This window comes from Crocuta crocuta, unplaced genomic scaffold, assembly GCF_008692635.1.
Source record: "Crocuta crocuta isolate KB4526 unplaced genomic scaffold, BGI_CrCroc_1.0 scaffold127, whole genome shotgun sequence".
Lineage (NCBI taxonomy): Eukaryota > Metazoa > Chordata > Mammalia > Carnivora > Hyaenidae > Crocuta > Crocuta crocuta.
This window is the reverse complement of record NW_027532008.1, coordinates 5,791,498-5,801,942: the sequence shown is the minus strand read 5'-3', so window position 1 is coordinate 5,801,942 and position 10,445 is coordinate 5,791,498. Positions and strand designations below refer to the sequence as shown.

The window sequence follows — 10,445 nt, the reverse complement described above, 5'->3', positions numbered from 1 at the left end:
CTCAACTGACAAAGGCATAAGAATACTAGGGAGGTTTTTCAGGCATGAATAATTACTTTTAATCAGTGACTATATCACATTACAATGATTTTTTAATAGTTTATGGTTGGAAATACTTAGTTATTAAATGTAACTTCCTTAATTTGTACTTTACTATCACGGAATCCTCCATTATGAGAGATCTGAATCTTTAGTAATCATGTAAAAACTGACTCCTAAATTCTACCAGTATCTACTAATCCCATCAGCTGTTCTGGGTTTCAGATGAAACGCAAGTTGTTGATAGATCTATGGTTTTGCTATGTTCAAGATCCTAATATTTTAGCTATGTCATTTCTTCTTGACCCAAAGTCATTATATCAAATGTATCTTTAAAACAAGCCCTCTGCTGTTTATGATAAACTGCTAGAACTTTTAAGTTTCATTTTATAATGTTAAAATTTTTTGGAAGATTTAAAAATAATTTCTCCTAATCCTTATTAAATCCTCTATCAACACCTTCCTGGTTTTACTAAAATTAGCGTGCAATAAACATCCCTTAAGATGAATTATGTGTTAAGCTACCCAATAAAAATGCAAACATAATAAAGATATTAGAGGGATTGAAATCACAGTAAAATAAAAGCAAATTTACTATCTAAGAGACTTTAGAGTCTATCTTGTAAACTATTTCGATCACTTAAAATATACCCTGAGTATTTCATTACTTCATACTTGCAGGCCTTTCCTGCTAAACTATAATTTGAGAATACGAAGTATGAAGTACTTATTATATGTTCCTATTAAGAACAAAATTATTTAATATTAATGTCCCATTTGTCTACAAGGCCAACATAAATGCCCATTTATAAAATATGGGCATTCTCCCACACTTAATGCCCCACTACTGATAAAAAAAAAATAGGAAAAAAAAATTTCTTACCAACAATTCCACTGGTTATCGTCCCCAGCGAACCCCACCTAGCAAGTCGACATCATGACATGTCAGGTCAGGGCAGCCTCAACCTCGCTTCCCTGATAGTCAGGTGATAAAAGGAAGGAGTTAAAACAGGAAAAGTACACTTGCAGATTTCTGGATAACATCTGAAAATGGTTAAAAAACAAAAACAAAACAAAAAAACCCAGAGCTTCTGGTAACCTCTAAATAAAAAATACATATGAATATATATTTACAAAGAAAAAAAAACTATTCTAGAAAGATTAACAGTAACTATTTCAAATTAAATATAAATATTAATTACTGACCAATACATTAAATATGCAGTATTTTTAAGGCTTGGTGTTTACATTTCAAAAATCAGAACTAATTACAAACTTCTAGTGCAAAACTAAACATGCTTGGTTAGTGGATTTGTAGTTCTGAATTCTATAGTCAGTCACCCAATCCCAAGCTTACTCAGAACTAAGTTAACAGAAGCTCCCATTCTTAGAGAAACATAAACACACTAATAAATCCAGTGCACTCTTTCTATAAGGCTTTTTATTAGCTGCTCACTTAAGAAATGCCACATGGTAAGGGACAAAACTAACATTAACATTTCTTCCACATACTTCAGTTGGTTTTCTTTAAGAATACTGGATAGCTCAATGTAACAAAATCCTTTGGAAAATCAAAACTGAAAATTTTAGCATATGTAGAAGTCTTTATAATTGACAAAAAATAGCCTTATAGCAAGTATTTACTGGAAGGGTTTTGGCTTTTACAAATAATACACAATTAATAAAACGTAGGTATGATTATCCAAATGGGCAGGAGGCAAATGATGTAATGAGTTTCAAGAATATTATGTGGCTTTATGCTAGGAATGGAATTTTAGGTCTCTTCTCTTGGAATTTAAAATAGAATTTATTTTGATGCATGCTATTCTTTCTAAAAAGAGGGTTCACCTCCCAAGTCAGATTTCAAAGTCAAATGAGAGAAAACTGTCTACTAGCAGAAAGCATTGGGCTTTCTTATGCAGAATAACCCCAGTAACTAAGAAAACTAAAAAACAATTACGCTGAATTCTTTCGCTTAAAAAACTACAGAACCATAGTAACTCAGTTTCCATATAAATTGATTAAATAAACTTGAATTTATTAGAAATCTGGCAACTTATTAGAACTTTTTTGCTTTTAAAAAAATTAAAACACCATCATATAAATACATACATTTAAGCAACTGCTATAAATGAGTGATCAAATAAAAATTAGAATTCCATTATGGGGAAGGGGTGTATTTATGTCAGTCTGAGGAGGGTACCTATGAAGAAGAGGTTGGCCTCAATATGAAGTAAATAGATTTCCCAACACACATTACTGTAGCAGGCTCATAAGTAAAAGCAAATGAATTAAGTTGGGGAACAGAAAAGATATCACAAGAGCAGGAAATGAAATTTCCCAGAACTTATTAAAAAATTTCATTAAAATAAAACACCTAATGAAAATCTAAGATAAAGACCTCCTCAATGGACATATTTGAGGTTTATAGATTAGATAGATTTATTTCTGTGAAAAGTTAAGCTCTGAATCTATTTTCCCTGAATGCTGCTACAGCAATAGTTTACAAGACATCAACAAGGGGAAAAAGCTCTAAAATGAGATTTAATGCTCAAAAAGTTGTGCTTTTCTATTGAATAAAATAGCTGCAAAAACCCTATAAAGCAATATTAGAGGGACAATTCAGACATATTTTAATAGAGGAGAGTAAAAAATTATTTGCAATTAAGGGAAAGGATTTTGACATGGGACCCAAATTTATTTAGTCTTATGTTTTTGCAAGGATTTCTATTTTAGATTGGGTAGGGGAAGCACAATAAATTAATCTGTTTCAGAATCACTTTTTCTCATTCTTAGCAACTTTGTAGCTGGTAACATCTAATTTTTTAAAAATACAAACAATTCAAGTTTTACTTGTAGATGCTTTCTTCTAAGAAAATTCAGGATTTTATTTAAGTTTAATTTAGGCTTATTGTCATAACTACAGATTGTATTTTCAAAGTTTAAAAGCAGCATTTAAAGTATGTTTGGTGTCTTTACTTGCATACATGGGCATAAGAAAAACAAATAGATCTAAGCTTTACCAAACAGATGCCCATGTTAATTTGAAAATACCATACAACAGACTACATAATTCCTTTAAGAGTTTCCAAAAACAAAAGGAGTATTAATAAGGTCTGTTAACTTACTGAAATATATAATAGTGTGCTTTTAAAGAGAAATGAGATACAGACTTTCATCAGTAAATATTTTCTTATTTGAAGTCAAAAGAGAAGCCATGAAACCCAAAATATGATCTTAAGCACATTCATATTAAGTGGCTTGCGATTTTGATATCTGACTACTGCTATCATAAAAGACACCAAACAGGAACAAAACACAAAATAAAGGTGTGTCCATTTTAGCTATTCTCTAATGGCTTATTTTTATACTTTAAAAACATTTTAGACCCACCTAAGAATAAAACGGAAAGGAAATTTTTATGGCAATTTGATTTTCTGCACTGTCAAAAGTTGGGATTCTTTGTTCCTCTTATCCTCAAGTAAAACTGTCATTGCAATAATTCAGAATTTTTAAAGCAAACAGGGAAATAAGTGTTATAATTTGGCCAATAAAAACTTTAGCCACTAGGGTAGTAAAAAAAACAAATGAAAGTAAGAAGTATTAACAGAAAGTCAGAAGTGGATATTTTTAAGCCTCTCTTATAAGGCATGAGTGCTTTTCAAAGCAAATTTACAATAGGAAATTATATTCCTAAACCAGTAACTGAAGTGATAGTCACAATCATATACATTAAAACTGACGTTTAGTCCGCAGTGCGATTGACGCCACAATACTAACATTTTTTCCTGTTATACATTCACTTATCCAGCAAATATGGTTTTCAGGCAACAAATTATCCTTTATAGAAAGAGTGTGGGTCAAAATAAATTGCAGTCTGCTTCCCCAGCCCCATTTTATTTAACGCAAATTAACCAACGCCTGCAAGAATGTTCAAAAGCCTTTGAACCTGTTTTTATAAAAATAAAGGAAAAAATCTCAAAATTAGAAGAGACTATGAGAGAACACCAATCAATAAAGTGCTATTTGGAATAAATACTAGAATTTAGACTAATTCTCAGTCTGATAGCCACAATACAATTGGAATAGACAAGAAATTTTGCATGAATTTGATCACTCACATAGGCAGTTATAATTTGAAAACAATATTCCTCGCAAGGATTACGAATAAAATAATGTTTTAGGACACAATTGAATTTGAAATAGGTAATGTTTTGAATAGATTTTTTAGTTTTATTGAAATCTTACATGAACAAGAAATTGGAAATACAATCACATCAAAGAACAAATTGTCACGGCTTTGACGTTTAAGCCAAACAAATTTTGTAGGGCAGATTTCAAAAAGGTGTGAAGTTATAACAATTTAAAAACACAGTTAACCTACTTCTAGGAATGCAAAACATACAATCATAGGTTATTTTCAATACAAGAAAACTTAAATTTGTTTGCTTTAATTTCTTAAAACTACTAAGACAAAGCACTAGCTTGTATTTTTATTTACAGCATACTCCATACTCCTATGTAATCTATTCCAAATCCAAAAAAAATGAAACTGTCCAAAACCAAAGGTTCTGCAAAATCATGATTTAACAGTGTGCTCAGGTTGGTTTTGAAGCTAAAATGAAGCCTGAAACGATAAAAGCATTGTAACCCCCAGAATAAGGGAACTCTGCAAGCCCAATAATGTCCAAGAGCATTTATGAAAAGAGGAAAAAAATAAAAAGACTTGAGTATATATACAATAGTGATTTCTTCAGCCCAGTACAAATGGCAGCAAACTGCTACTTAAAGATGAAACAGTTAAGCCAATTTTTTTTGAAGAATGTAGATCTAGAGCCAATCGGATCTTGCCAATATCATTTTCAAGCCCTCACTTGTCTATTTCCACTGTTGCCCATAAGTATCCTGATAAAATTCTTGGTTGTCATTATTGTAACCATAGTTACCAGAATAGTCACCACCTTGCTGAAGCGGCTGCTGAGCGATGGGTTGGGAACCCCAGTTCTGTTGGTTGTTGGTCTGACGGCGCTTGGAATCAGGCTGGTTGTACCCGTCTGCCTTTCTCTTGCCTCCTACATTGCCCCCACGATTGCCCCGAGATCCACGGGAACCACGGCCTCTCTGCTGTTGTGCAGGACCCCCTCTGCCACCCCTAGATCCTCTTGGTGGTCCCAAAGGTGCCCCCCTCTGTGAATAGCCAGCTCTACCTCTTGGAGGTGGTGCTCCCCGCCCCCTTGGTGGTGGTGGAGCACCTCGCCCTCCCCTTCCTCCTCCTCTTCCTCTTACTGCATAGCCATCATCATAGCCGTAGTAGGGATCTTCATAGCCTCCACGATAGTCGTGATAATCATAACCATAGTAATCATCATAGTAATCTTCATAGCCATAGTAATCTGGAGGGTAGCCATATCCACCTCTCCCCCCACCACGACCCCGACCTCGAATTGGAGGTGGCATACGAGGAGGAGGGTGATAGTAATAATCTTCATACCTAGCAATGGAAGGAAGGGAGAAAAGAAAAACCAAATTAGCTTACGTCAAGACTATTCCTAATTTTTTATTAACTGCATCTCTATTACCAGGTTATTCTTTGTTCAGAGATGTATTTATTAAAATGTAGACTCACGCAGTGCTTCTGGAAGCCTGTCTAGCAGCCTGGCGCTCTTTCCTTTTCTTGTCTGGTGGCTTGGCTAAGACTATTTCAATTTCTTCCCCTTCTATTTCTTTGCCATTCATTTCATCCATGGCCTATACAAAATTGCAAAAATAAATTTATTTTGCAAGTAAAGTAGTACTTTAGACATAATTACAAAAACAGGTCTGTGTCACTTAATACAATTAATGAACAATTTACTTCACAACTACCTGAACTGGGAAAAGAATCTGGGTGGCTCAGTAGGTTAAGTGTCCAACTTCAGCTCAGGTCATGATCTCATGGTTTGTGAGTTCAAGCCCTGCATCAGGCTCTGCAATGACAGTGCAGAGCCTTCTTGGGATTCTCCCTCTCCCTGTTCCTCTGCTCCTCCCACTAATTATATTGAAAACAATCCTGATATCCTACTATTCTATTTTAAAAAGGTAAGAGGGTTGGGGCGCCTGGGTTACTCAGTCGGTTGGGTGGCCAACTTCAGCTCAGGTCATGATCTCAGGGTTCGTGGGTTCAAGCCCCACATTGTGCTCTGCACAGACAGCTCGGAGCCTGGAACCTGCTTCAAATTCTGTGTCTCCCCTCTCTCTATCCGCCCCCCCCCCAGCCTCTCTCTGTCTCTCAAAACTGAGTAAACATTAAATAAACAAACAAATAAATAAATAAAAGGTCAAAGGCCTTCTAGGGCTGCCTACCGCTGCTCCTTAATTCCAAATAGCTAATCCCTCAAAGTTGAGCCATACCAAAGAAGCAAATCCACACCTGAGAAAAGTGCCATATTAACACAAACTTTTCAGGATTTGGTTTTAAATAAAAAACATGGCATTCAACATGTAAATCTGAAAGTACTCTTCCATAAAAATCTTAAAGACAAATGACATTACTAAATGAGGTTGTCAATGAAACTGAACAAGATACTGACCAAAAACTACCTAGGTTTCCCCCACCAACACTTCACCTAACACATACTCCACCTGAACAGTTAAGAGCACAGAGCCCAGAACAGGCGTGGATTCATGAAGACTCAAGTCCTCACCTGGGAAGCAGTAACCAAAAGCATTCTATGCTCTGTCCTTCAACTGTCGTTCCACCTAACAGCCTCTGCCATACATCAAAGTTCAAGTAACTCAGTAACAAAGTATCACCTTCTCACCACAGCTTTTTTGTTTCCTTACACAACCTTTTCTTCTCTGGATAAAGAGAATAAAATGCTTTATCCATAAAGTGCATTCAGTGATAAAAAGTATCTGAACAAAGATTGTATCAGTCCTCCTCTACAAGCTAATTTCTCCCCTTTATCACATTACCTTTTGACTATTTCACCTAAAGCAACTAAATTAAGTCTACAAAAGCTCCCCAGTTGCTGAGAAATCTTGTAATTTGGCAAACTACCGTACCAATTTTTATAATTATTTTCAATTGGAGGCAACCATTTATTTAATAAGAACTGAATGAAAATAAGTATTTAGAAGGTATAAATTTATCAGTTACCGATGTTTCATACATTGGCAATTTCAGAAACAAAGCATTAAATTCTGTACTAAGCTGTGAATTTTAAAAGTAGTGCTCTCTCACTAATTAGCTTCCACCAAAAAGCAAACCAATAGCCTGGGTGGCTCAGTTGGTTGAGCATGCAACCTCGGGTCAGGTCTTACAATTTTAAGTTCAAGCCCCACGCTGAGCTCTCCGCTGTCAGTACAGAACCAGCTTCAGATGCTCTGTCCCTGCCTCTCTCTGCCCCTCCCCTGCTCATGTGATCTCTCTCTCAAAAACAAACATTAAAAAAAAGCAGCAAACTAATAAATTCTAACTAGTCAAAGATTCTATAAGGCACACTTTAAAGCAGTACACCCTGAGGAGGAAACAAAAACTGCTCAAATTAAAGGCGGCACCCCTCCACCAACAGAATACGTAGAAAAAGAACTAAGCCTGAATGAGTCACTGAGCATTTTGAACCTATCTCCCCAAATACCTAAGAAGCTTTTTTAGTGTTTTGTCTTCTTTCCCCCAATAGGAAAGGTGACAGGAACAAGAAACTAGAAATTTTACACATTAAAAATGGTACTAACCAATTATCAGCAAAAAAACAGCAGAGTATTCAGGTTTGATGTTGTAGCCATCACATGAAACTACTTTTTTCACAGTTTTCATTACTATCATCATATTAACTATTACATGCAAGAAATATCTCTAACAACCACTGAAACCAGCAAAAACAGTTAATACTATTAGAATTCTAAAATAACTGATGAAAGGCAAGGCTAAAGGGGTGCCTGGGTGGTTCAGTCAGTTAAGCATCAGACTTCAGCTCAGGTCATGATCTCACGGTTTATGAGTTCCAGCCCTGTGTCGGGCTCTGTGCTGACAGCTTGGAGTCTGGAGCCTGCTTCAGATTCTGTGTCTCCCTCCGCTCTGTCCCTCCCCCACTTACAATCTGTCTCTCTCTCTCAAAATAAATAAACTCTAAAAAAAACAGGCAAGATTATGAAGAACTAACTATTCTCTCAGAACACATCTGCTGAATTAAATATGCTATACTGTGTGTGAAGTCACGTACAATGCTCAGGTTCCTTCATAAATCCACAAAGTAGTTCTAATATATTCATTACCTATTTACTGTTTACAACAGCTAATTATTCTACCTTGTAACATTTCCAAGGCATCACGCTATCATAGTTTAGGCTTATAAAAACAATACAGAGATTAAAAATATTTGCCTGAAATGACAAACCAGTTAGTAATAATCAGGCTTTAAAATATGAAGTCTTACCTGTTACACTATTACCACTTCACAGATTATTAAAAGAAAGTTCCAGAGTTCGGCAAAAGCTGAAAACCAATTTTATTTCAGTTTTTAAAGTCATTTTATCGGTTTAGCAAGTTTCAACAACAAAATTCAAATATCAAGACACAAAATTTCAAAATCTCTACCTTAACAGCTGCTCCTCTGTCTTCAAAATGAACAAATGCATAATCTTTCAATTTCTTCACTCTTTCGAGTTTTCCAAATTCAGAAAATGACTTTTCCAATATTTCTTCTGTCACTGTAGTAGCCAAGTTTCTCACAAATAAAACTTTCACCTAATACAACAAATACACAAAATTGGCACTGGCTACTTAATTTTAGCTGAAGTCTTTTATTAAAAGTATTTCTTCCTATCCTCATGGCAGCCTTGCCTTTTCAAAAATATTAAACACTAAGAGTGCATCACAGAAGTATGAAAACTGCCAAGAAAATTATTGTCAGTTACCACTATATAGAGTATTGGATCCTTCTCCTGCCCTGTCACTAAAATCCCTAACACCGTGAATAGAACCTTCAAGAAACCAACACATAATTACTAATTTGATTCAAAAATTTAACATCATCCCTAAACACCCCCTAAAACAACGTTTTTGGGTTTTCTCACCTAGAACTGAATGAGCAGATTCTAAAGTTCATTATGAAAAAATAAACAAGAAATGGGGTGGAGGGGAGAAGAAATTTTAGAGACAAGCCTTACCAGATATAACAAATAATAACTCTTAAATCACTGGAACAGTGTAGTGTTCACCTGGGTAAAAATGAAAGTGGGGGCGGGGGGGGGACGCCTGCCTGGCTCAGTCAGTGGAACATGGAATTCTTGATCTCAGGGTTTTAAGTTCAAGACCCATGTTGGGTGTAAAGATTACTTAAAAATAAAAACTTAACAAAAATAAGCTGGATTTATACCTCACACTATATACCATGATAAACTCCAAATAAATAAAAAAATTTTAAAGGAGTGGACAGGGATGAGGATAGGGAGAAACTGAAATATATTAGAAGAAAATAAGGGTAATTTCTTTATGTAACATGGCTCTAAAGAAGCCTCTGTTATTTAAAATCTAATATATAAAGGAGTGATAAAATTCAACTACTAGAAATAAGTGACTTTCTCATGGCAAAAAAAAAAAAAAAAAAAAAAACCAGAAGCAGAGCCAAAAGACAAATGACCTGTTTTACAGAGTTCATCTTTCTTTTTTAATATCAGAGCTCCAGAAAATAAAAAAATAACTCAAACAATAGAAAGATATGGATAATTCACAAATACATGGTTCATATAAAGAAACACAAATGGCCCTTCAACATATTAAAAACTTAAACCCATGCATAATAAGAAAAGCAAATCATAATGGCTTTGAGATGTATCATTTACCAGACTGGCAAAATCCAAAAATATAAACATACATTATTTTAAGAAGGATGAGGAAAATGGGCCTCTTATATTTTGCTGGTGTGTAAGTAAAACAGTACCAGGGGAATACAGCCATATCTTAACTGCACATGCATTTATACTTTTTGGCCCACATTTTTATCTTTGAGAATCTTTTCTACAGACATATCTGAACTTTTATCAACTAACAAGATACAAGCTCATCATTACAGTATTGTAATAATAAAACATGAGAAACAACCCAATGTCCAGTTAGTTGAATACAGCATAGTATAATCCACAGAATGGAACTATTATGCAACCATAAAAAGTGAGGAAGAGTTCTAAGAGTGGATATGAAGAGACTGCCAGGACACACTATTGGTAAGACATATTTTTCCCTTTTTTACATCTCTGAAATAAGGATCCAACTTATAGTCAAGGTGACATGCAAGCACTATGTCATAATTTAATTGGTAACATTTAATAATTTTTTAGTGGTATAAGTAATAATGATACACTTCCTTAGAGCTAATGAAATAGGACAGTGAATAAAGCAAATGTAGATCAGTGAATACAGTAGG

At 34.8% G+C, this 10,445-nt stretch overlaps 1 protein-coding gene across 5 annotated transcripts in view; it reads right to left on the bottom strand.

Annotated features, from left to right (window-relative positions):
* Positions 1–4,246: 4,246 nt before the first annotated feature.
* The window catches only part of HNRNPR (heterogeneous nuclear ribonucleoprotein R), a 32,367-nt gene continuing 26,168 nt past the window's right edge, over positions 4,247–10,445 (bottom strand). For all 5 annotated transcript variants that reach the window (XM_077775906.1, XM_077775905.1, XM_077775907.1 and 2 more), the window contains 3 exons: positions 8,618–8,767; positions 5,666–5,787; positions 4,247–5,530 (listed from right to left, as the gene is read on the bottom strand). In XM_077775906.1, coding sequence (XP_077632032.1) covers positions 4,918–5,530; positions 5,666–5,787; positions 8,618–8,767 — 885 coding nt within the window. In that variant the 3' untranslated portion in view covers positions 4,247–4,917. The remainder of the gene's footprint in view (positions 5,531–5,665; positions 5,788–8,617; positions 8,768–10,445) is intronic.